A 27,746-nucleotide genomic window follows, 5' to 3' on the forward strand; every position below is an offset into this window, starting at 1 on the left:
AGTATAGACGACTGGTTGGTAGGTTATTGTATTTGAATATGACCCGGCCAGATATCTCCTATTCTACTCAACATCTGAGTCAGTTTCTGCAGCAACCTCGTGTGCCTCATATGCAAGCTGCTATGCACGTTGTAAGGTACTTGAAAGGTACTGTGAACACGGGTCTCTTTTACCCTGCTGATACTCCTTTATTTGTCACTGCGTATAGTGATTCAGATTGGGCCAAATGTGCTTTTTCTGCCAAATCATTGAGTGGATATTGCATCTTCTTAGGAGATTCGTTGGTTTCCTGGAAGACAAAAAAACAAAAGACAGTTAGTAAGAGCTCTGCCGAAGCCGAGTATAGAAGTATGTCCTTTACAACTTCTGAAATGGTTTGGATAAGCAATTTGTTAGCTGATTTGCAGGTCAATGTACCTACTCCTATCCCTCTTTTCTGTGATAACCAGGCTGCACAACATATAGCACATAACCCAGTGTTTCATGAGCGAACCAAGCACTTGGAAGTGGATTGTCATTATGTTCGTGACAAATTACAGCAAGGATTCTTGGATACTCGCCATATTAAATCTGGTTTGCAGCTGGCAGATATTATGACCAAGCCCTTAGGGTCTCACCAACATCATTTTCTTGTTGCCAAGCTAGGACTCAGAGGAAACAAGAAGAGTCTAGCTTGAAGGGGGGATGTGAATTATATGATAGTCAACCATAGCATTGACTAAATATCAAATAGTTAGTTAGAACAACAATATGTTAGTTACACTATATATACTACTCATTGTAACAGAATTACATACTTTTGATATATACAAATTATCTCTCTTAAATACTCCTTCTCTCACTATAACAAACTATTACATTGAAGCTTAGTCTCACATCAACAATGGAGGATTGCATAGTTTCACATAAAGCAAACTATTCATAAAACCAACAACATAACAAATTAAAATATACTTTATTGAACAACAACAACAACAACAACACTCAACAACAATACTCGACAATAATACTCAATATACTCAATATAATCAGATAAATAAATTAAACCACAACTTAGAAACTCATGACAAATGGGCATATTTTAAATAAATAAAGTGAATAGAAACTATTATAGGTTTTGTAGGTTTTATAGTCATTACACAACCATAAATTCTCATATTTAAATTTAATTTTTAATTTATTTTGTGGTATTATTAAATTAGATAATTGATTGCCGAGGACGTCAAGAGATGAATTAAATAGGACAAAATGTTAATGAAAATTATTGGTGTTGAGTAATATAAGGAGTTTTAATAAAATTATTAACATATTATATTACAAAAATTAATTAAATAGGAAATACTTTTAATTAATTTGGTGTGTGTTAAGTATTATGAAGAGTTTAATCAATTTATTACCATGTTTAATTAAAAAAAATTAAATAGGAAAATTTTAATAATGGTGGGTGTTCAGTAATATGAAGAGGTTTAATTAATTTATTAACAGGTTTAATTACAAATTTTTAAAAACAATGAATTAAATAGGAAAATGTTAATAATTGTGAGTGTTTAGTAATATGAAGAGGTTTAAATAATTCCGTAACATGTTTATTTACAAAAATTTCAATTAAAACTTCAATTTTAATTATAAATTATGAAATTTATTAATATTTTTTATTACAAAAATTTCAATTAAAATGTCAATATTAATTATAAATTATGAAATTTGATGTAAATTTGTAAATGTTATATAAATTTTGGAAGACAATATATTTAATATACAAAATTAATTTAAGAATGATTATAATATCCTTTCATATTATAGATATAAGTGAATTAAATTAATTTATAGATAAATGATTTAAATTAATGTCATGTAATAATAAATTGATAATTCATGTCATATTAAAAATATGCAACATCACATTAAAATATGTCACGTCACATTAAATTTTAATCTAGGTAGCTTTTTGGATCCTACGTGGCTTTGTCTAGGTGGCGTTTATTTGTCATTTTAGGATAGTCTTTTAATTATATTTATAGATTAAATAAGTACTCGTAATAATAAAGGTAATGTAATTTGAGTATTTGAGACATATGAAGACTCAAAACTTGCGTTCTCATATCTTTTTTTCCAATGCACATGCGCGAAACTGCGACTCTGTGTGAGGATTCAAATGTTTATTGTGTTGGAGCACTACCAAGTACCAACATGTTGCTTCTCGTACAATTTAAAGTTGCACGTGAGTGTTACCTTGAAAACTGTCTTTTTTTTCTAGTTGTGAAACGACCTTTATTCTTTCGGTCCGTCTTGCTTAAGACCGCCTTATTTCAGACCGCAATAAGACCTTTCACAAGTGAGAAGCATATAGGTGGTGGGACACCCCCATGTGCTTTCCCATTCATACCTTAAATGAGTTTTTGTGAGAGAAAATGGTATCCGTTTGACCATTTCAGACGGATATAACAGTCTGAAATAAGAATTTATGTTATTCTTTTGTTTCTAATCCGTTGGATAAGACATTTAAACACCCGAACCGGCCAATGCCAATTTATGTAGTTTATATGAACACAAAATCTCATTTGTCACGGCGATATCCGTCACAAGTTTGTGACGGAACGAATACCGTTTTCTTTCATAAAATACCCATTGAGAGGTGAATGAGAAGCACATGGGGGTGTCCCACCTTATCCTCTCTCTCTTTCTGTGAGAGGTCACAAGCTTGTGACGGGATTAACCCGTCACAAGCAAGACTAGCTGTTATATGAATGGACTAAGGTCGATTTATACGATTTACACGACCTGTCTAGGCCCATTTGTATAGACCACATGAATCGGCCTTGGTCAATCGTGTGATTTATACGAATGGACAACTAAATTATTTCTTTTCTTTTTCTACCATCGCTTTTGTTTCGTCGAGATAAACGGTTGAAAAAAATCATCGAAAATGAACACTCAAGCGCAAAGTTATGGCCGTTTGAAATTTTTCCGTTTTTAATCGTCATTTTTTTTAAATAAATAGTTGTTATTAATTAATGTTGTTGATATTAATTATCGTTAAAGAATATACAAAAATTAACGTTAAAAACGATAATGTTGTACGACATTTCAATCATTTTGAAAATGTTTTCCTTCACTATTTTACGAATTAAAAAGATAATCGCAATGTTGATCGCCGTTATCATAACCATAATGTTGTTTGGTGTTTCAATCGTTTTGAAATTGGCCTTCACTATTGTTCGAATTGCAAAAATCCTACTTATTAAAAGAACAACTACAGAGCTGATGTGTAAGTCTGTGGTTAAAAGTCAACTTTTCAAACAATAGTTACTTTTACTCAATTTAAGGAGCACATTCATCTATCTAATTAATTTGTCATGGAATATGAAGTATACATAACATGAATGATCTGATTTTGTCACTAATTAATTTGATCATTACTCGGCAAAAAAAATTAAAATTGATCTCTGATATTTTTGTGTGTGTCCAGACGAGCCACATGAGCGACTATTTGGAATCTAGAGACGAGGACAGAGGAAGTTATCAATAACACACCAATAAATGTATAAGCAACCTCTCGAAGTTTGCCAATTATTACTCCGTACTTTCGTAATTTTTAATGAACTTCTCTTCAACAATATATACAATGGCAAAATAATCACAGATTTAGTATACTCCGTAATAGAGTATATTAATGAATGAAGTACACCACATTAGTACAATGTATTTGTTGATCAATCAAATAATACGATTGAGTTTGCGTACACGTTCTACACATACATTAAAAATTGGTTGTTAATATCCCTTTTAGAACGTAAAAACATTAACAAAACCCTATAAAATTACCTTTGTGAGAGATTCAAGCTTTCTCCATCTCATGATACCTATAAATGAATAAAAATAGTATGTCAAGTCAAACATCAAAATCTAGATAAAAAGAGGTCTACAATTAAAATAACAAAATAATACATTTACATATGTGAGAAAACTAAAGACAAATAAAGATAAAAATACTAGATGTTGAAAATCGAATTAATATATATAGTACTTCGCATGAGTTATTTTGATGCAAACCAAATTGTTACCAAAGTCCTATTATTTGTGTACTACCAAAGTACCATTGAACAAAGGAGACTTGCAAGGAAAGCACCAAGACTCCTTGGATGACTGACTATGGGGTCGTTTGGTTGCATATAGGATTTTGTATTGCCTAGTAAGTCATAAAACACGTGAATTTGGAATTCATGTGAATTGCGAAAAATTGTTTGGTTGCCATGGAGGAAGTGCAATTCATGTAGGCATTCTAACTTACCTAGGGGGGCCTAGGTAAGCAACTTCCTCCATTGTGGAGGAATTGGAATTCATAGGAACTTCCAATTCATGTGAATTGGGGTAACCAAACAACATACCCATTTTGCAATTCACATGAATTTAAGTTCCTGCATTGTTTAGTGGGTAACCAAACAACCCCTATATGTGCAGTAGTCATGGGCGGATTTATAGGGGGTGCACCCCCATTAATTTGAGAAATAACATATCAAGCTTTAGTGGCTCATTGGTAGAAACTATCATCCACCATCAAAACTACCGGGGATCAAGCCCCTACAACTGCATTTATTTTTTAACTTTTATTTTTGCACAGCCCAATGGACCATGACCCGGGCAAAAGTAATTAAAAAAAGTTCTGGGCCATGACCCGGCCAAGAGTAATTAAAAAAAATACCAAATATACGGTAATTAAATAAATTTTGGACCATGACCCGGCCAAGAGTAATTAAAAAAAATACCGAATATACGGTAATTAAATAAATTTTTGAATGAGAAGCATATAGTGTATTTGGCAAGGTGGTAGTACTTTCTTTTTTTCTTTTTCTAAAATTTCAACCTTTTCTCAATAATTTCGTTCTTGAAATTTTTTTCCTTAGTTCTTTATTATTATCATTGTGTAAGCAATTTTTTTTTATTTAGGGAAAGCTTTCAACTGAGATCTTTACAAATGTGAGTATCTTTCATTTTTGTTTGTAAAATGATGTCCCATAAGTTATTGTAATACATTCTAACCATAAAAATGTGAGTAGCAGTCAAGGCTAGAAGAGGCCTACAACCGAAGAGTCCACAAAAGGGACTTAAAAGTAGGAGATCTGGTCCTAAGGAAGTCAGCCGCCACCAACAAAGGAAACATCCATGGCAAGTTGACGGCCAACTGGGAGGGTCCCTACAAGGTAGTTGAAGAAATGAGGCCGGGTACATACCGGCTGACGGACATGGGAGATGTACCCTTGATGAGCCATTGGAACACCGACAATCTCAGAAAATACTTTGTATAACAGCGGAGTTGCCCAAAACAATTGTTGGCACCCCAATGCCTATTCATATCTAATGAGGAGTCATCCAAGTTTTTCATCAAAGTGTTAATCCACCCCAATCGAAGGCATACTAACATATGTACACAAAGAGACAGAGCCAAAACCTCGATCATCCCGGCCTTTAACGGGAGTGACGGGGGGACGAGCCGATATGCTAACATACGTTCAACGGCGGTCAAAACGTAAACTCCGTTGCCCCGTGAATCGGCCGGGAAGAGACGAGTGAAACGCGATCGCCCTCGGCAAATTAAGACCGAGCTTAAAGACGTTAAACACAACAGATACGCATTCTAACTGCCTCGGCCAAGCCGAAGGTAAAAACGAAAAAGCGCTCAATTAATTAACGCAACCGCTCTCGGCAAATTAAGACCGAGCTTAAAGACGTTAAACACAGTTGAGATACGCATTCTAACTGCCTCGGCCAAGCCGAAGGTAAAAACGAAAAAGCGCTCAATTAATTAACGCAACCGCTCTCGGCAAATTAAGACCGAGCTTAAAGACGTTAAACACAGTTGAGATACGCATTCTAACTGCCTCGGCCAAGCCGAAGGTAAAAACGAAAAAGCGCTCAATTAATTAACGCAACCGCTCTCGGCAAATTAAGACCGAGCTTAAAGACGTTAAACACAGTTGAGATACGCATTCTAACTGCCTCGGCCAAGCCGAAGGTAAAAACGAAAAAGCGCTCAATTAATTAACGCAACCGCTCTCGGCAAATTAAGACCGAGCTTAAAGACGTTAAACACAGTTGAGATACGCATTCTAACTGCCTCGGCCAAGCCGAAGGTAAAAACGAAAAAGCGCTCAATTAATTAACGCAACCGCTCTCGGCAAATTAAGACCGAGCTTAAAGACGTTAAACACAGTTGAGATACGCATTCTAACTGCCTCGGCCAAGCCGAAGGTAAAAACGAAAAAGCGCTCAATTAATTAACGCAACCGCTCTCGGCAAATTAAGACCGAGCTTAAAGACGTTAAACACAGTTGAGATACGCATTCTAACTGCCTCGGCTAAAGCCAAAGGTAAAAACGAAAAGCGCTCAATTAATTAACGCAAGAAGACAAGTGAAGGAATAAATCAAAAGGCCTCGGCCAAGCCAGAGGCAAAGCAAGCAAAATCTCATTAAGGAAAAGATAACGAGGTTACAAGAAGGAGAAATACAGACGACGGCCGTCCCCTTTGGGATAAGCCAAGACTCTACCTACCAAGGTCTTACAAAATACAAAGAAAATTAAAGCAAAAGGTTACGGACTGGTTCTTTGAAGCGCCAAAAGGATGGCAGGGAGAAAAGGCTTAATAGTTGGCCCCCGAATAGCTGAAGCTATCCGAGACGCCGGGTGAGCCTGGTGACGACCGCCCGTCTCCCTATGCCTGTTCTTTGCTTGCCCTTACCGCCATCGCGGTGTTACCCTCGGTGAGCGACTTAGATGCAATCTGGGCGCCTTTGCATCCTCAAATTTGTCCGCCGCAGACTTTCTTAGTCGCCTTAGCATCCTCAAATGCCTTATCCGCCGCACTTTCTTAGTCGCCTTAGCATCCTCACCGTGCCTTCTGCCCGGGGCCGCCTTTGCAGCGGTCGCCTCCTCCTCCTTCTTGGCCCTCGCATCCTCGGCAGCCTTATCCGCCGCAGCCTTCTCTTTAGCCTCGAGCCTATCGTCGAACAGCTCGTCGAATTTTGTCCACAGAAAGGAGCCATCCGGATAGACCTCATCTATCACCTCCCCAAAGCTTCTTCGGTCGGGTCCCTATACGAGCACACATGCGAGGGAGAATCGTGCTTTGAAGTGTCTCAATATCCTTCTCCCTTTGGGCAAGGATAGCACTAGTCTCCCTATGCGACTGCGCTGGAGCCGATACGCCCTTTTCGACTCCTCCCTTTGGGCGACAACAACGTCGTAGCCGCCCTTATACCGTCCCGTTCCTCCTTCAGACTTGGCGGCGGCGGGGAATCGGCACCTCTACTTTGCCTTCTCGGCCGACAGCAGCTTCTCGATTTCCTCGACCCGCGCTTGTGCGGCATGGAGGTCATGCTTGGCCTTCCCGGCCACCCCCTTTGCGGCAACAACATCGAGCCTCAGCTGCTCTATCAACGGTCCCGTCTCGGCCAAGGCCTTTTCCCCGCTCCCTAATACGAGAGCCGGCCGGATCGGACCAAATCCCAATCTTCTTGCCCGACTTTGCACCCTCCGCTATGAGCCGGTCGTTGGATATCGACGCGAGTACGGAGTCGACATTTTTCCCGCCGCCGCATGGGCCTCTTCTCAACTCGCCGCTCGGTAGTTGGGACGGATCGCGCCGGTTGATCTACAAAAAATTCAACCAAAGAGTCCACGTCAACGTTCATGGACATACCAGAGAGCCGGTCATCAGGTATATCTAATGAGCCGGCTAAGTCTGAGCCGCAAGTTAGACCTGTACCGGAGGGTTTGCTCTTCTTGGCCGGTTGACCCGTTTCCTCGGCGCTAGCATTAACATGAGCGACGGAAGCAGAAGCATCGGTGGCATGGGGAGATCTTTTCCTCTTACGCCTAAGCGGAGATCCCTCAGCATCGGAATCCTCTCCATCAACAATGTCAACGACCTCCACCTCGGTGGAGGCGGAATCGAGGGTGACACCGTCGCCGCCTTAGACTTGGCTTTTCGGACCGGCGAGGCAAGGCGGCGGCTACCTTGGCACAGGCCGCCGTCTCGTCCAAGCCCTTCGGGAGGTCGAGGCGACGGACGGCGGTCATTCACATCGACCTTCGGATTCTTCTCCGTAACATTTCCGTCTTTGTCCAGCCCCCCATCTTCTCGAGGAATTGCTCGGACGAACGGGACCAAAGTGCTCGTAAAAAACGAAGTGAAACTTAGACAAAGGGACATGTCAAGATACAAACAACGAAAAACATTAAAGCAGAAATGGGCCTCACACCGACCCCACTCACCCTGTGCTAGGGCCGGTATGAGGCCGACATAGCAAAGCGGCTCGTCCATCAAGATGATTTGCGTCGGGGGCAACCAAACCTTCGGCGCCCCATCATCATCGACCTCAAAAAGCTTCAGTGCCTGCTTCTCGTCCTCATTAAGATAGACATTCGCGGCGTCCATCTTATTCTTGCCCTTGGGGATCATCTTCTCACGCTCCCCTTTGCTCTCGCACCGCAAGTTGACGCGATGCTCAAAAGACCGAGGCAACGAGATAAGCATCCGGGACCTCGACATACACCCACCGTTCTTTCCAGCCCTTGCAGGAGGAGAGCTTAGACACGGAGAGATAGCCTGGCTCAGTCTGGACGCTATACCACCCCCGGCCGCCTTGAACATTCATTCGAAGGAAATGAATCCGGCGGAATAAATTCACCGTTGGGATCACCCCCCTGAAGCGACACAGCCACACGAAGCCGACTATAGTCCTAACGGCAAACGGGTGAAGCTGCGCCACCGCAACATTCATCGCTCAGTATTATGGTAGAGACGTAAATATTGAGAGGAAACCGGAGACCATACTCCAGGTGTCTCATATATACGCCGATGTGACCCGGAGGAGGGCAACAGACGGTCTGATCCTCTCTAGGGATGACAATGTTGTACCCCTTGCCAAAAAAGAAGTGCTCTTCGAAAAATTCAGAGCGGAGCGGCGGCGGCGAGCCCATCGGTCCAAGCACGATTGGGGCCGATGGTACGGCATCGTAATGATGCAAGATCGTCGCCCTCTCCGCACCGGAAGGATTCCTTTCCTCATCATCGTCATCATCCTCCCACTTTGCTCCGAACTCTGCGGTCAACTTCAGGGGAAGGAGACCTAGGGCCCCTCGACCTTAACGGAATTGCGGCTACCGCCTCCTCCTCATCAAAACGCGACGGAACCCCCGGCGCACGGCATCTTGGGACCGGCGTCGAGAAGACATGGTTCACAACAATTACTTAAACAAAACAAAAGTTGAAAAGGTTTTTTAGTTTACCTTGAAGAAAAGTGCTACGCCGACGTAAAAATTCTGAAGATCGGAAGAGAGGGAAAGACTTGGAATTTTGGAAAGAAGAAAATTTTTAGAATGAATGAAATTGTTAACCAATTTCACTTCAAAGATCTGTATTTATAGGCAAAGGCCCATAAAGGAGGACCAATCAAAACGCAGACCCATGAAGCGTCGGCAATCAACGAAGAGACACATGTCGCATGCATACACGGAATGTCAATCGACGCAACAATTGAATGTCAATCAAAGCAACAAGAACCAAGCGTCTTCAACACGCCCCTTCATATCCCTTTGCCTATTCACCTTCCTCGGCAAAACTCCTAACCGATCTATTCTCCGCCGCAACACACGACTAACCAAGCTAGGTAGCACCGGCCGGGGGCAATCAAAAATACACCGGCACTCTCAACCTTGGGTCCGCCGGCTAGAAGACACCTTCTCTTCCACATTTGGATGTCCATTACACATCCATGTGGAGGGGGATACTGATGACGGCCTAACAAGAACCACGCCGATGCTTCGAAGAAGCCGATACTGAAATTTTGCAAAAAAATACTTGCACGAATATACACTCAAAGATACATCGGAGCCCATACCACGGCATAGACTACGGCTGGGGCAAATTGATGGGGCATATTCTCAGTGCCCGACCAAGTCAACATATTGAACGAGGTCAAAGATATCCACAAAAAGCCAATGACTTAGACATCCCGGTAGATGCGACCTTTCGGCTGCCGCTACTGGTCTCGGCATGGTAACCTACCGGTAGAGGCACCTACCCGCGTACTCATATCCAAGAACCCTCGGCATGGAGTCAACCGGGCTCGCCGGCCGCCATAGGTCCCTCGGCCGAGGGTAGATCGATCTTTTCACCGTGCCACTTGGCCCACTTGGCCACTACGTGACAAAAGGTGAAAGTCTATAAATACTCCTCAATCCTCATTGAGGAAGGGATCCAGAATCTAACCTAAGAACCACTTAAACTGGTATTATCTCTCTCATCTCTCTACAATACACGTAATCAAGTTACTTACTACTTAATCACAGTAAGTTCACTGACTTGAGCGTCGGAGTGAGTACGCTTGGCACAAAGCCAAGCCCTCAGTTTGCTCATTGTCGCAGGAGAGGCCGAGGAGAGCAGTCAAGGCTAGAAGAGGCATTATTCGACAAAGCTAGCGTGGTGAACAAACCTGCTTCGGAATTCATACCCGGAACAATATTATTTGTTAAATGTCGAGGCGGGTCTGATCGAGTAATTATATTTTGGCGTTTTTTTTATGTTATAAATTTTACTAAACACTCCCATTTCATAAATCCTAGATTCGCCACTGGCAGTAGTCAGTATATACTATCTTGTAGACTTTCTATAACGTATTTGAACCATGTTAAAACAAACTTTTTAATCCTTATCTATCTATATTTATTTAATTGCTAAATTAGAAATTAGGTAGTTTTAAAAACGTGGAATATCTATAATCGCTCAAAAAAAACTTCCTTTAATAATATAGATAGATAGATATTGATTAAGCTAAATAGTAGGGCTAAGTGACCACTTTCGCGGTTGATAATGTCACGACTTGAAAGATTCGGTCATCGGCAACCCGCAATTTAAAGAAGTAACGTTTGACAACCCTTTTGCCTTGACGTTACAATAAACGACGTAACGTAACTACGTAAGTCACACGAACACAAGTCAAGTACACAACATATAGAGTACACTACTTAAATAGCAATGTCTCTCAAACTTTCCGCCATTTTTGCAACACCTTAACCTCACCAAAACCTCAACTACAATACTCCGCAAACTTTAACGAAGTTTCTTTCTCCAATGGCGGCGGCGGCGATGTCGGCGCAAAGTTGTGCTCCAACTGTTCGTCCCGTTACCATTCCATTTTCTGATATTCGAGTAATTTCTCAACTTCTTTGATTTTTTTTTGATTATTTTGATTATTTTGTTGTTTATTTATGATGTTTATGAAGTTTAATTGTGTTTATTATGATGATGAATTGAAGGATAAAAGCGCGGATTTGTCAGCGTTGATTGAAGAAGGTTTTGGACCTAACGGTTTGGGAATTATCTCGATTTCTGGCGTAATTTTTCGTATTATTACTTTGTTTTTATGATCATGTTCTTTTTGAAATTTATTTTCAATTTTTGTGTAGTGATTACATTAATTTCTGCTGGAATTGAGTTATTATGTGCTGTTGAGATAGAATTTCGATTCGAATTATGTGATTTGATTATTTAAGATTTGGTAATTAGATTAGTAGAGTGCAAAGGCGGAGTCAGGATTCGAAGTTAGGGAGTTTAAAATATAGATTGAATTTTGGGGGACGAATTAGTAATGCAATATAGTAATTAGGAAAAAAAATATGAAAATTTGACTAAAATTATTGTATTGCTTCGTCATAGAGATTAAAGTTTGCAAATTTGGGATTAGGTTTGTAATGTAACTCAGTCAAACGTATTGTCGCTACTTCAAAGAGTTAGCTTCCAAGGATATTTGTTTTGTGGGTCAGAGGATGGTATTGCTACGACGCTCTTTCAAAGAGTTGTGTCATAGAGATTAAAGTTTGCAAATTTGGGATTAGGTTTGTAATGTAACTCAGTCAAACGTCGCTACTTCAAAGAGTTAGCTTCCCAGGATATTTGTTTTGTGGGTCAGAGGATGATATCGCTACGACTCTCCTTCAAAGAGTTATGTTGTGCATGTAGTTGTTGATTTGATCTTTTGTACCTAAATGAATTCATCTCTGACTCTGGGTGAACTATTTTTTATGTTGTTGGATCTCTCGTATTTCATGTCAGAACCGAGAGGTAATGAATGTTGAGCAACTAGTGGAATGAAAATATGTAGACTATAGATATCAGCAATCCCGAATGTTTGGGGTTTGGCCGTTTGGGTTGAGAGCTACTCCGTATGTTGTAAAAGTTCCTCATCATATGTAGATATATCACACAAAAAACTTTATGAAACTTTGTCACGTGTGAGACCAACCCAATAACGCTATAATTAAATGAGAAGTACATAAAGAAATGGGTTGCTCTTTCATGTGAGATATCACATTCATGATTCATTATACATCATAGTGACATATTTTCAAGTAAAATGCACTCCGTTAGCTTTTCAAGCCTTTGTCATTGGCCATAGTTACTCCGTAGTCCGTATATATTCATAAGATTCTACTGTTTTGATGTTGTACGTTCCTTCTAAAGTGTTGCTGAAACTGTTTCAGTCTTCTGTGATTGATCACATTGATGTACATTGTATACTGCTCCTGAAGCTAAATTTTCTGAATTAGTCATTGATGCTGGTTTAGAGAACATGGTTACATCATGTTGCCCTACTTTTGCTTACATGGATATTTCCATCTTTATTCCACAGGTTCCTGGTTTTTCTTCATTACGCCAGAGTCTTCTTCATCTATCACCTAGGTAAAACATCTTGGAAGGTTTTCAATTTGTTACGGAGCAAAAGTTTCTATAGTTGCCAGCTAGTGGATTATCATTTTAGTTTTGAACTGATCTTATACTTTTGGCTAATTGTACCTTATGTTCCTGTTACTTTTCAGATTAGCCAAACTTTCTGAGGTAGAGAAGCAAAAACTTGAAGATCCAGATAGCCGGTAATTTCTGCTAATTTTTCTGCTCATTGATGAAGAAATGGAGCAGGATCTGCATGGACCTCCTTGACCAATGAATATTTAATTATTTAGCTTGTGATTTAAGTTGATTGACGCATGAAATCTTAAATAAGGTTATGAAAATGACCATCCATGTCCACCCATAGTCTGTTATGAAGTGATAAATTTGAGTTATAGTTTTGACGGAGCACATATGTTAAGAGCTTCAATCATTACTACCTAAAGGTTCTTCATCTAGTTTTTTTTTTTTGGTGAAATGTGAATCTCATTAATAAGCATTAAAGTTTAACAACACCATACACAAACTCATTACAATCAAACATGGTCAGCTAACAACCCATACTTCAAGCTCATTGATTAGATTAACTTTCCTAATCCAGTCCAAATCCCTTGACTTAATCCCGTGCACAACTTTTATCAACAAACGAGCCCCAATGGTACTTTGCAAACACTTCAAAACTGCAGAAGGATGTTGAACATAACAATCAACCCCTACACTTGTTCCTGCATTCCCAAATGCAATAAACCAGGCCTGCTAAAACAGCCATAACAATCTGTTCTTCATCTGTTTTTCTAGGTACAACTTTGGTTGGAGCCATGGGAAAGAGAAACTTGAATCCGGGAAGCTAGGTAAGTTTCTTCATTTAATTTTTTTTTCTGATTTATACAATTTGTTCTGTTGTCGTGCAAGGAGGAACATTTAAAAATAATAGAAAATGGCAACCTCTTAGTGGATATACGTCATGTACCCCAAATGTTTCTTGGGACTAGTTATAAAGAGGGCATCTTCTGGCTTTCTGCTTGGTCTCTAAGCTATTGTCTATGAGTTTGTTTCATCTTCTTTATGCGGCAGATATGTTAAAAGGGTCTTTCTATGCGAATCCAGTATTAGATACACCAACAACGGACCAAAATCTTATTCAGAGGTAACTTTTGATATTTTATTTTTCGTACTATATATTGTTCCCACTCCTGCTATTTCAAGAATAAATGATCAAGCCATTTGATCCACATACTGTTGGACGTACAGTGCAACCACCAAATAAACATCCCTACACAAGACCTGAATCCATTTGAAACAATCTTTCACTTCCAGACCGCTAGACTTCCTTGATCTTTAAACCTTATCCCAAGCAACCAAAGGGGTCCTCGTGTAAGTCTCCTTTCCATCTTACAGGCAGTTCTTTCATACAACCACCATTTTCACAAGGACTTTTTGACCAATGTCATAGGTCTTGCTAACAGCATAAGGCACTCCTCTTTCCCGAATACATAATTCTGTTACCACTTTTTCAACAAATATACTACATTCCAAGACAGATTTTCTTGGAAGAGATGAGAATATCTAATATTTTAAAGAGAAGGCTACCAGCCTTGAATCCAGGAATACTATAATTTCACCAACTAGTTGACTCCGGGCACAGATGTAACTTTCAGATTTGAAGGAGATTGCCTAAACCGGAAAACTCACAGCAGAACCTTTACTATCAAGTATCACCCTTAAAAGCACGCTCAGTAGAGATAACCATTCTCCACACAAGCCACATTAATCGCATCAAAAACATCAGCACAAGCCAGCAAGGAATGATTATAATTCCCAAAATATTTTGAATATCTTGTGCATAAGTTTAGCTACCCCATTCATTTCCTGGATCTGCGTCACCATATTCCTAGTTCTTCTATCGTATGTCAAAGAAGTGGTAGAATTTAGTATTATCTCTGTTACTGTGAGCCAGCTCATCTAATTTTTCTGCCTTAGCTCTCTTTAGCCTCATGACGGTCTGCGCATTATCTTTGAGAGCGTCTTTCTTTCTGCTTTTCAGGTACCCAGCATATTGTGGCAAGAATATATGGCCTGACAGTGCTTTGCCAGAACTGGAAGTTGGTAAGTTCAGCACTATAGCTGATAATCTCTTGCAATTTCTATGTGTCATCTTTGTGTCTTTTCTTCTCAAGTTGGGAATGATTGTAAAACACATATCAGAATTTTATCAGGGTGTAATTGACTTCAAACATACTTGAGAATTGTTAGTGTGGAAGCATGGGCTTTTGTGTTAGTCTGTTAGATTCAGATGTTGCTTTCTTATCTGTCATTCCTGCCTATGCTTTAACACAACTGACACATTCTTTTGTTATCTTACCATATCATTATAATTTCTTGTCTCGCTCTTCTTACGGATAAAATTTGATATATGTACTGCTTTCTCCGTACATTCGATAGTTTGAAGTTTGTTCGTTCACACACCACCAGATGAGAGATGCTATTTAAAGTTCTAAGTTCTAACTAAGGAATTTTTGAGGATATAATTTATTCAATCATCTATGCTCTCCATTTGTCATTTTTTAAAATTTTGTTTGATGTTTTACACCAAAATAAAATCTTCCATCAAAATTATTTTCCAAATTGTCCTTCCTCTTTATTTTTTTACAACGTACTTGTTTCCTTCATCTTTCTTCTATTTTAATTTACTATTGCTTTTACCATACCCTGGCTGTAACACTGGATTTATGACTAAACGGTTTTGGATGATGATTCATGTTTGCCGACCCAAATCATGTTTGGGACTAAGGTTTTTTTTTGCTGCTGCTGTCCATTCAACCCCTTCTTATATCGCCGTAGGCACGAGCCTTTGAGGCTCTGGTTATGAGGTAAATACCTGTGTTACTCAGACACGCCGACACGTGTCGGCATGTCGGACACGGCTATTTGGGGTGAATTTTCCTGTTTTGTGGTCTAAATTGAAGTGTCGAAGTGTCATGTCGTGTCGGACACCATCACGTGTCTGACACGCGACACGGCAGTTAAGTGAAGTGTCGGAGTAACATAGGTAAATACTGTCAATGACTGAGTGTTGCTAATGGTATCTTCTATTTGTTGTTTTTGTGCAGCATTCAAAGCTATTGGAAGGATAATGCTTGATGTTGGTCTAATGGTGGCTTATCATTGTGATCGATATGGTAATAATTCAAATTCTAATCTTAATATCATTTCTCTGTTTTTCGCCTACTAAATAGAGCTTTTCTTTGCAATGCATTCTCTATTATGATGCATCGATTGATTTAAGGGTACTAGATCCTGTTTAGTCTTTCTTTTTAATGAGAACGTTACTGTCTCACCTGGGAAGGCATCGGTTCCTGTCAATAATCTGAGCTTTAAATTGCATTTCTGTCTGTATCTTTTGCAGTATCAGGAGGCATGAACATGGGAGCAGATGAAGGTCTTGAATATATCATTCATCGATCTCGTTGTCATAAGGGTCGGCTTCTTTATTATTTCCCAACCAAGCAAAGGTGATTACTCTATTCTGCATTAATAGATTTACCCCTCAACTAATACTTTACTCTGTATTTAGTAGTAGGATTTGGTCTGTTCTCTGATTCCCCTCCCTCATCCTTAAGAAGAATGTTGAAGGGCTATGAATTTGATTGCCGATTGGGTGGTCCTGAGATGGCAGTCTAATGTTAATGTCGCTGATGACCTTCTGTTTGACAGTGATCATGCAATGGATTGGACATCATCTTGGTGTGGATGGCATACAGACCACGGTTCCCTTACAGGTCATTATATATTGAACTTTCTGATTCATGTACCTCACTCAACAATGTTTCGGTTTTGTCCTTCTGATTGTCTGTCAGCTCACATAACCTATGTATTTCAGACCCTTGCACCCTTCATGTATTCCCCAATTACCTATGTTGGACTTTGACTCTAAGAGATGGAATGAAGGACACACACCTTTGACACTTAATTATATGCTAAAAAGAATAATTCTTTTTAATAACCAGCCGAGCCCGACACCTAGACACACATGTCAAATACTAAGATTCCCGAAAAACATAGGACGTTGTATTCTTGACTACTAATGGCTGACTAATGGAATTATCTATTTTATGAAGATTCATGGCTTCCCGAGGTTGAGTGGTTGACTCTGCACTAGCCAAGATTTTGGCATCATTTACTAGTTAGATATTTGATAATATATGAACCAAATGGAATTTTTAAGTTTTTTAAGATTGAGTGGTTGCATACTTGCATCATTTGCATGCTTCTTGTCAGACTCCATTCTTTATTATGAATTATTAGGTTTCAGCTAGATATGAGATGTCTCCTGCTTGGTTGCTTCACTGATGCTCAGAATGTAGGTGTGCATGAGTGTTACCTTGTTTTATGAAAATAAGTACAAAAGATTATGTTTTCCTAATTGAATTAGTGAAGTAATGTTATACTAAGATATTTACAAGATCAAACACTTGCCAAATTGTATTAAACTCGTATAAAATTGATGTATACATATGTAAATATTTTATAATTTACTCCCAATAAATGATTGGCAAATGTTGACGAAAGACACCCGAAGGTTTTGGTTTAGTAGTTTATGTATATACAGTTGTATATAGATGTATTGCGGACTGTATTTACAAACCCTCAATCGTTAGTCCAAATTCAGGGCTGTCCCTCAGTTTTTTTTTTCCCTATTCTGGTTTATGTTTTCTCTCCTCAGATGTATAAGTTTATGTGTAGGTCTTACTTGTGGTATGTTCTTAAGGGACGATGCTGAAGTTGCTTGCCCTGATAAAGCTGCTGGACTATACGTCAAGAACAGGAGCGATCAGATAGTCAAGGTAATGTTTTGGTTCATGCTACCCATGTGCTTATTGTCTGGGGCTTTTAAGAAAAGATCGAACCCCAATGTTGTGCTTATTCATTAGCGTTGCTTCAAGAATCTGTGAAAACAAAAATCACTGTGAAACTTTAATAGTTAGCTAAAAGAAGTGAGTTTGATACGAGGTAGTCTCACCCATGAGACCAGACCAAATCTGCATGTACGTCTCTAATTATAGGGTTACCTAGTATAATTTAAAGGACTACATGAACATTTTGTTTGGTTTTCCATGTGACAGTCATACAAGACTGAAATTGGTTTACTATTAGACTTTCGACGATCACATACAAGACTCGTTGTGAAACCGTGACAAGTTTTTGTGAACCATTAATTGCGAACATTCTTGGGATGAGAAGTACTTTGGTGGGCTTTGGCGAGAAAGGGTGTGTCGCGAAAATATATTGACCTCATAAAGGACATGTATGAGGGGGCTAGTGCAAGTGTTCGCACTAATGTTGGGAGAACGGAAGAATTTCCTATTACCATCGGGGTGCATCAAGGTTCTGCACTTAGTCCTTTTCTCTTTGCTATAGTTATGGATGAGTTGACAAGGGATATTCAGGACAACATCCCTTGGTGTATGATGTTTGCTGATGATATTGTGTTGATTGATGAGACAAAAGAGGGGGTGGAGAGAAAGTTGGAATTGTGGAGGCAGACTTTAGAGACTCGTGGGTTCAGGGCTTCAGGCTGAGCAGGAGTAAGACTGAGTATTTGAGGTGTCAGTTCACTAAGGTGGCAGGGTTGAGATCGACAAAGGCGGGGAGTATTATTTTCGATGGGAATGTTGTTGAGGGTTCGGATTTCTTCAGATATCTAGGATCTATTATTCAAAAAGATGGGGAGTTAGACGGAGATGTGGCTCACAGAATTAAAGCGGGATGGTTGAAATGGAAGAGTGCTTCAGGGTTTCTATGCGATAAAGATATGCCCCAAAGATTAAAGGGAAAATTTTATCGCACGGCAATTAGGCTCGCCTACTTTACGACTCCGAGTGTTGGGCCGTGAAGCATTGTCACATTCAAAAGATGAGTGTGGCGGAGATGCGCATGTTGAGGTGGATGTGCGGACATACAAGGAAAGATCGGTTAAGGAATGAGGTGATTAGGGAAAAGGTAAAAGTGGCGCCAATAGAGGACAAGATGATGGAAAACCGACTAAGTTGGTTTGGCCATGTGAGAAGGAGATCTATGGACGCACCAGTTAGGAGGCTGGAGACTTGGAGAATAGAAAAGGTCCCTAGAGGCAGAGGAAGACCGAGACAGACATGGTTGAGAGTGATAGAGCACGATATGAGAGTTCTGGGCTTGAGGAGAGTATGGTGACGGAGAGGGCACAATGGAGGGAAAGGATACATGTGGATTTTTAGTATTTGATGTTTTTTTTGACAGATTTAGTGTTTTTTATTTAATTTAAAGAAATTAATTTATTTATTTTTCTTTCCTTTATTACACTTTTTAACCAACCACTTTCTTATAGATTTTACCTGGATCATTCTGGATCCTTAACTCTATTTCGGTTTTTAAAAATCGTTTTAATCTTTCCTTTCGATTTAAATTTTAAGTTTTTATAAAAGAAAGACTGAATTCGACTTTAAAACCCCTAAGTTCACCTTGACTTTCCATTACATTTTCGTTCTTCCTTTTTGTTTTTCATCTTCCCTTTTTTTTATTCGCATTTTGAGGCGTGCGTTCACCCATGGACGGTTCGAAAAGATGTTTCATGTCAGCCGACCCCAAATCATTTTGGGATTAAGGCTCTGATGTTGTTGTTGTATTCTTGGGATGAGAGTTAATTAGTGGAGACATCATGAAGTTTGATAAAAAAAAAAAAACGGTAAGAAATATATATCTGACACTGGCATCTGTTCTTTTAGGTTGTGTTTGGACAAGATGAAATAGCATATCAAATTGGCGAGACGACTGAAATTCTATCTGGAGGCTACCTTCACGCCACACCCCATTGTGTCCGGGTACTCATGCTTTCCTTTTGTTTCATCCATATTCTTGAATATACTTAGACCAGCTTCACATTTTCTAATTAAATTTACTAACTCCCCCTTTTTAGGCACCCATTGGTAAGGAAGTATCGGGTCTTGAACGGTCAACATTTGCATTATTTATGCAACCTGATTGGTATGTGTACTTTTTTTCGGGAGAAATGTGCTGTCTTTTATTTTTATTTTTTTATGGTAATTTACTTTGCATGCCAACAAAATCAGATTCAAAATCGTAGCGTCTTGTTGATAAAAAAAAAAGAAAATTAGTTTTTTGCCAACTGTAGATGACAAGATTTGTAGTCTACAATAATAATGAATCCTGGAAATGTTTTTTCAGTTAAAAGACTTGTGTCCATCAGCCAAGAATTTGTCCCGGCTCCTCCTTTCTCCATGTGCATATAGTAATATTTATGCTTGATCCCTTTCACAAATGCAAATTTCCTTTTTTTTTGTAGGGATGAAAAGCTCAAATTTCCGGAAAATGTGCATATCCATAAAGAGGTAATGTTTTATTTCCAATGATTCTGTAATAATGCATGTAGTAATTTAAATAGACTTTGCATAGTCTTAACCCAAACCCCCAATAAAGTGCGACTTAATCCCAGACGTTTGAACTTGAGTCTTGGATTTCCAATGCTTAATTTAAGATTACAGGAAAGTGTAAATGTGAGTGAAAATAAGGGCCGTACATATACCAGAGCAGTAAACCCATTCCGCAGTAAATATTACTCCGTGATATTTTTATGCTCATTTAGCTATTTTGTGTATACAATTATACGCTGATCTATAGTGAGTAATGACTAATACTTTTACCCTGCTTCTGCCAGTTGATTCCGCCAAACTCTACTCTGACTTTTGGGGAGTATACGGAGAAACTTCTGGACAAATATTACCATTTGAAGTCATGAAAAGTCTCTTTGCCATGGCTTTGAGGGCACACTTATAGGGTAAGATACATTCCTGGTACGATCCAATACGACTTCTAGATTTTCCACGCAACATCTGATATTTGATAGACTTTGCGCTTTCAGGTTTAAATTTGTGAATAGTAGTCATTATATCATTGATACTAATATTTCGTGTGTGATGAAGAATGTGCTAACTTAGAAGTTAGAGCGTCACAAACTTTAGTACAATATATGAATTGGAAGATTGTACCTTAACTCAAAATATATAACAAAATGCTTTCTCACCCTATATTTCCAAGTTCACAAGGGTTCCTTTTTTTTTTCTTTTTTTTTTTATTTTTTTTATTTTTTACTGTTGATTGATTGTTGGTAAATCGCGATTTAATATTTGAAAGTGAGTTTGATTGTTACGATTTGATTGTTGTAGTCTACCTTTTTTGCTAAATGATTACAAACTGAATGGGTGCAATAATCTTCAAAACTTTGATAACTTGGATCTGTTGCGGTAATCTTCAAAACTTTGATAACTTGATCTGTTGCGGTTTTTGATTAAATATCATGATCATAGATAGTCCGATCAAAATAAACATGTGGGTGAAACGCAAGGCTTGGCCCCATGAACTTCCCTTGGTCATAATTGTACTATATCGCGAGTTTTGGTCCGTGGGTTATCAGTGTGTATTAAGTACTCGTGCTATGTGATCGATTTATTCTTATGTGAATGTCCCACATTGCTAAAACCAGAGGTAATTCACTAATCACTACTACAAATGCTTAGAAGCTAATTGTCTGTTTAGGTGGGCCGAAGGTCCACGAGGCAGTTGACAATCATGAGCATGAGTGCATGACACATTGACCCTACATGGCTACCCTTTGGATGAGTTTGAAAGTTACCATGAGCCATATTTATGATGCAACTGACCGCGATTCAAGTACAAACTTTATGATCATAGCCAGTAAACCAAAATTTAACACTTTACTCTTTCACAAATTATCATATAAAACGGACACATACCAAACTATCCCACAAATAGGATTATACATCCAGTTGTACCATAAGCATTGTACAATCAAGGTATAAGAATCCGAGCTTATATGTATTCTTTCTAAGCTAATTCAAAGTTCATGTTTTTAATGTGTAAATGGATGAGCTGAATACTTTCTAATAAAATTCATATTCTTTAACATAAAGCTCGGATACTTTATCACAAAGCTCAAATTCTACACCGTACAACATATACAACTGGTTGTATAGTCTATGAATTGAAACTATCCCACTTGTTGCTTACGAAATGTCAAAGGTTTTATCTTTATTAACACAACCATGTGGTAGTATTTGACCCGTACCGTTTTAATCTTAGGACGGATAATGTCGGTCTTAAGCAAGACTTACTGTTAATTGTTACTAGCATAAAAAAGAACTGCCTTGATGGGACGGTACTACGGTCATTAGTTATAACTTATAACGGAGGAAAATTGATCACTTTATAATCATACAATTTGAATGAAATACTACTCACGTATATTTACAGATGATAGGATTTCAGTGAATTGGAGGGAGTACTTGTATTAGAAAGTGACCCGCTGCAAGTTAACTTGCGAAAAAAAGAAGGCGATATTAATAGCATGCCTTCTTTTCTAGTGAATCATAAATTAGTAATTGTATCAGCATCAATGTTCAAATTGATTTTGTAGCCTCCACCTCCAGGCGGCCCAAGAACAGAAGAAAAGGGCAAAATTATCTTCAAATTTGGCTTCTGCTTACATACATGATACATGCTCATGCAGTCATGCTACATACAATGTTTTACTAATTAATATATTTGACCATTATCCAACAATTACATCATCCATCATTTCTAGAGGGCCGACTTTAAAATTCCCACCTTCGAAGAAAATACTAGTAATTAATATTAACGTAGGACATGCAATTTCGTGTGTTAGACGTGGAATATCACTGTCATACCTCAGCATTTTAGCATATTCACTTAACCATTATCTGCATTTTTCTAATCTGCGTGTTTTCCTACACGACTCTCCGTTTTCCTCTTTGTTACTATACGGATTAGGTAGTGCAACAGAAAGTCTACTTTTTTTTTATTATTTTTTTTTTTAGATGGTTTTTTTTTTTTTTTTTTTTTTGTCAGAGGGAAAAAGATGGCTTTCTTAGGTTATAGACATAGCTATAGCATGAGCAATCCTAATAGTATTAAGTATGTAATAAGTTGAGGTTATGTATGTAATAATTTTACCAGTTATGCATGTTGAAGAAAGAGATACTCCCTCATATTCTACATAACCTTCCTTATTTCCCTTTTCATCTATTCACAATATCTTCCCTCTTTCCTTATTTAGTAAAGTTTTATACTTATTTTAATCAACTCACCCCACAACAATACCCCACAATACTCATACTTTATCTTATTTTAATCACCTTACCCCACAACAATACTTATTTTAATCACCTCACCCCACAATAATACCCCACATTACCTTCCCTCTTTCCAATTATCCCACCCCACCACAATACTTTAACTTATTTAATTCAAACACCCTTAATTTTCGTGCCATCCATGAATAGAGAAGGTTATCGGGAATAGGAGGGAGTATATGACTGTATATTATGTTATTGTCTGACATATGTCCTTATACATGTTGGGAGGAGTCTGACCGCGCTAATTTTTCGTAATTCAGTGTAAAATTATCAGACAACTCCCTTGGCTCAGTAAATGAACCTTAAAGAATCATATACAATAGTACAATACAAAGTTAATAGTTTAAACTTCGAGCTCTCTTACTATTTACACCAAGATCCGCAACTTTCTAATAGGTTATCAAAACGAGGTATAGGATCTTGAAAACCCGTGTTATTCTATAAATTTTATTACATACTCTCTATTTGTTATAATGGTGAAAAATGTCATATATTACGGTGAAGAGAGCATATATTCATATTCAAGTGGCTCATAATAAGTAAAGAATTTGTATGGACCAACTATTACTACTTGGCCAATTGTACTTATCCAACAAATTTGATTGTGTCACGTTTTTTTTCCTTTCTTATATTATAAATAAATAATTAAAATATTAGGGACCACATTGTCTATAACGTGTCCACAAAGATTATATATATGAGTATACAATTTCTCAACACTTTCATTATCTCATTCACTTCTTCTTCTAAACTAACATAGCAAAAATAAACTTATCTTTGTCATTCAATTCAACAAAGTAATTACCAATCACCATGGCAACATTATATCTCCGCCCTGCACTACAGTCTTACCAACGTAGCAGCCGCGGAAAGACGAGCTTGCGACGAAGGTGTCTTAGCATCATGAAACAGCAGAGGACTCGGATTTACATCTTACACCGTTGTGTTACTATGCTTCTTTGTTGGCGTGATCACAACTGATAATCATAAAAATGATGAAATCTCCGTTTTTAGGATTAGTTGTCGCGGCCTGAATGACTTTAACAGTTTAACGGGTTTTTAGTTGACCTTATTGTTATTGGGCTAGTCTTACAGATTATGAAGGTCTTATGCGCTAATATGATCAGTTAGTTGAAACGATCATATTAGCGCGTGAGTTTGGGGATTGGTGTATGATCATATTAGCGCGTGGTCTTCGCGAGCGAAATCAAGGATAAAAAGAATGATAATCATGGCAATTCCATTGTGTATATAAGATTTTGAGGTGCATTAAAGATTTAAAGCATGATTATTTGAGATAGTTAGCAATGACAGTGATCCAATTTTCAATATGGGTCACTTAGATTTAGTTGATCAATGTTGTATTCCGTATTAGTTAGAAGTTAATGAGTAGTATAATCATGTTTTATCTTCCGTAATTGTTTTCTAGTTCATGTATTATACAACTGGTTGTATATATATATACAACTTATTCAATGTAGTTGAGCTTTATTATAAAGTTATTGAGCTCTACTAACAAAATGATCGAGCTATGAAACAAAGTTATTGAGCTTAACAGAATAATTTATTCAGCTCAATAACTTTGTAAAATAGCTCAACAACTTTATGTAAGAGCTCAACAACTTTGAGGCGGTTGTACAATGCTACTATACAACTGGTTGAAGGATAATATTTGTGATTGTTTTCTTGTTTCTTAATCGAATTTTATTCTCTGAGCTTTGTGACGGAATATACTAAAGCTTACCACTAACTTGAATCCACTATGTTCACCTATGAATAGTTAGTGTCTCTATGGATCATCCAACAATAGTTTATGTATTTTGACGGCCTTTGCGAACTCAATCCGTTATGTTCACCTGTGAATAGTCAGGGTCTCTTTCAATTGCCGATCGTCGTCTCTAAAATTTACAATCTCTGGCACTCCTGTTGTTCACCATGTGCGTGCACCCACGGTTTTTGCAGCATCAACACAAGGCCTACTTCTCACAATGTATAGAGCTTACTCAGCTTCGCAACCTTCGTTGCTTTCAAAGTTACATAAAAAAAATTAACTTCTGTTCTGTCCTTCACAAAGCCAGTACCAATCGAATTGCGCCACTCTTGTGCACGATTCGTAGTTTCCTTCGTCTGTATGTTCACTGGTCAGTTAGCTTGGCAACTGGCTGATATTGTATGTTTTTTTTTGACTTAATATATGAAGTTCATTATTGTCAAAAAAAAAAAAATTTACAATCGAACTCTACCATTAGTCTCAGAATATATTCCCACACCGATAAAGCACTAAACAATTTAAAGCTAATAAGCAACACTTGTGCTATTAAAATTGCCGAGCTAAGTGGTGTTAGCTTGTGACTCGAACGAGGGCAATAAAATGGTGGTACGTGTTGTAGTGGAAGGCTCTAAGTTAGTTGTACTTTAGCCGGGCCGATCCCATGATGCTGTGCTCCCGGCTGGATCCCATTGTCACCCTAAACAAACAACTTTCTAAGGAAATTGGACTGGCTTTGTAGAGCAGCAGCGCGCTAGAGTTTCACTCCAGTCCATGGCAGTAGCACACCGTCTAGGACGGCATCACGGCACTCTTACTTGGTTGTCTCTTCTCCATGAACCACCACTTTTTTGAACTCTGCACACACACTTGAACCCGTGCATCTTCCCTCCGTGTCTCGTCCCTCCTTTAACCACCACTTTTTTTTTATTAATATAAAAGTGTACAATTTTTTTTTGATAACGAGGAGGTTGTATCCTCCCTGGCACGCACCAATACCATGCTAACCAACACGTATCATGTAAGCTCAATCCACGAGGTTACCTCTCACTGGAAGACATGTGGCCAAGTCTCTTCCTCTAGGGAGATTCGAACTCGGAACCTCGCAGTCCATCTTTCGGATGTTTTGAGGGTACCCGGATCTCCACTAGACCAAGAGCACTTGGTTAAAGTGTACAATTCACGGGACCTCGTAATCCATCTTTTGGATGTTTTGAGGGTACTCGGATCTCCACTAGACCAAGACCACTTGGTTAAAGTGTACAAATTGGAATTGTGTTTTATGTTATAAATGTGAGAAATATTTCAATTCTCGAGCCATTGAAGTAAATAGTGAAATCATAGGACATCGAAAAAGGTTGGTTTCAAGAGGTAGCGGCGGAGGAGACAACTTGCCTGACCTTTTATACCGTCACCACTTTATAATAAAACTCAAAAATTTTAAAACAAAACTCAAAAACTAAATAAAACGTTGGTGCATTTCATTAAAAAAAATTGCAAAAAATATGGAGATTATTGAGAAGTTAAGTTGGACAAATGAAATTATAAACTGATGAGTTTATGGATTCAAGTACCTAAGAGGAGGAGGGGGTGAATTATGTACTATTTAAAAAATTTAACTTCAACTTTATTAATTTAAAGTGAGTTGTAAGATGAGAAAAGACATAAGAATACTTCGAATAATATGGAGAGATTAAACGAGTATTAGAATGAACGTTTGCTGAAGTATGAAAGTAACAACTGTTCTGACTGTAGCTATTTGTCTCAGTTTATGGAGTACAGACTGCAGACCAAATGTGACAGTATGTGGAACTGTTTGTTCGAAAGTTAAGCAAAGCAAAAGTAAAACGAGATAACAAGCAGCGGAATATAACAAATAAAATCAAACACGAGATTTTTGAATTGGTTCGGCAAGAACTCAAGTGCCTACGTCCAATCTACTTTTTATTGATTAATTTTAGTGATCTACTCCGACTACTAAAAACCCGTACAATAAAAAGACAACAACCTACTCCGGTTGTGACACAAGTTCAAGAGCTACTCCGTTCTAGAACATGTCAACTCGCAACCTACTCCGGTTGCCAAAGAGTTGAGGATTACTCCGTCCTAAACTCTACACACACACTAAGAATGTTATAAGGATCAAGTTTCCACTAACTTATTCTTAAAAAGAATTGAGGTGGACAACTTTACAAGATCAACAATTCATAAGTGAGAGAGTCTAGTATATTAAAGTAACAGTAGCCGTGATTGTAACAACTTGAAGACTTTTAAAAGTTTTGCAAAGATAAGACTCGGTTTTAAGCTTTTGAAAAACAACTTGCAAACTTAGATTAAATCTCAGAAAAAGTCTTAAAGTTTTGAGAGGATGAGGCATGCCTTTTATAGAGAGGATGAGCAAGGGGGTTGTTAGGGTTTTGAAGGGTCAAAGACCATCACATGTGATGAGTCTCAACAACCTCCCAAACTTGCACAAAATAAGGTTCTTATTTAAAAGGCAAAAGAGAGAAAGAGTGTTTGAGATTTATCCAAAAGTGATCACAAGTTTTCAGAAAACAAAGGATGTGAAACAAGTCACATGATGACAAACTTGCACAAAAATGGCAAAAACCAAACCTTCTTTATGAAAGACCAAAGGGTCAAAATAGCACAAAGAGGAAACATTTTAAAAATGATAATTAGTCAAACCACTTTTTCTTGAAGGCCAAATCCTAAAAAAAATCTGAAAGTTATTTTACCAAATATAAGACACGTGAATGTCATTTTGAAAGATAAGAAAGAATTCAAGTGTTACGAATTGAGGCAACATGGCCGACCTATAAGTAGTAGTAACATCTTCTTCCGATTAGTGGAGTATTTCACGAGTAACGGACTATTGTACTACTTGAGACAGACTATTCCCCGCTTTATGCTACTTTCTCTTGAGAGAGTGAGTGACCTTATAGCTTCACCAAAAGAATAGGTCTAGCTAACTGCTGCTCTTATGTATGAGTCTAGGGAATGGGTTGTGCTTTATGTACTGG

General features: G+C 38.3%; 2 protein-coding genes across 3 annotated transcripts in view; both read left to right on the plus strand.

Annotated features, from left to right (window-relative positions):
* LOC141597342 (uncharacterized) overlaps positions 1-20,819 on the plus strand; it is a 63,356-nt gene extending 42,537 nt beyond the window's left edge. Inside the window, exons 1-15 of one of the 2 annotated variants that reach the window (XM_074417768.1) lie at positions 10,936-11,211; positions 11,319-11,396; positions 12,692-12,741; positions 12,879-12,932; positions 13,528-13,580; positions 13,804-13,876; positions 14,774-14,835; positions 15,840-15,908; positions 16,136-16,241; positions 16,444-16,508; positions 17,473-17,573; positions 19,491-19,586; positions 19,682-19,749; positions 20,069-20,114; positions 20,441-20,819. In XM_074417768.1, coding sequence (XP_074273869.1) covers positions 11,134-11,211; positions 11,319-11,396; positions 12,692-12,741; positions 12,879-12,932; positions 13,528-13,580; positions 13,804-13,876; positions 14,774-14,835; positions 15,840-15,908; positions 16,136-16,241; positions 16,444-16,508; positions 17,473-17,573; positions 19,491-19,586; positions 19,682-19,749; positions 20,069-20,114; positions 20,441-20,521 — 1,080 coding nt within the window. In that variant the 5' untranslated portion in view covers positions 10,936-11,133 and the 3' untranslated portion in view covers positions 20,522-20,819. Of the gene's footprint in view, positions 1-10,935; positions 11,212-11,318; positions 11,397-12,691; positions 12,742-12,878; positions 12,933-13,527; positions 13,581-13,803; positions 13,877-14,773; positions 14,836-15,839; positions 15,909-16,135; positions 16,242-16,443; positions 16,509-17,472; positions 17,574-19,490; positions 19,587-19,681; positions 19,750-20,068; positions 20,115-20,440 lie in introns of those variants that run through there. The other variant, XM_074417769.1, reaches the window with a different exon arrangement.
* Positions 20,820-23,676: 2,857 nt separating this feature from the next.
* Positions 23,677-24,240, plus strand: LOC141595864 (small polypeptide DEVIL 10). The gene has a single exon (XM_074415812.1). The coding sequence runs from the start codon at positions 23,769-23,771 to the stop codon at positions 23,934-23,936; it is 168 nt and encodes a 55-aa protein (XP_074271913.1). The 5' UTR covers positions 23,677-23,768; the 3' UTR covers positions 23,937-24,240.
* The last annotated feature ends 3,506 nt before the right edge of the window (positions 24,241-27,746 follow it).

Source organism: Silene latifolia, chromosome 8, assembly GCF_048544455.1.
Source record: "Silene latifolia isolate original U9 population chromosome 8, ASM4854445v1, whole genome shotgun sequence".
Lineage (NCBI taxonomy): Eukaryota > Viridiplantae > Streptophyta > Magnoliopsida > Caryophyllales > Caryophyllaceae > Silene > Silene latifolia.

Coding starts and splice junctions, on each gene's coding strand:
- LOC141595864 (XM_074415812.1), top strand. CDS start 23,769: ATGGCAACATTATATCTCCGCCCTGCACTACAGTCTTACCAACGTAGC.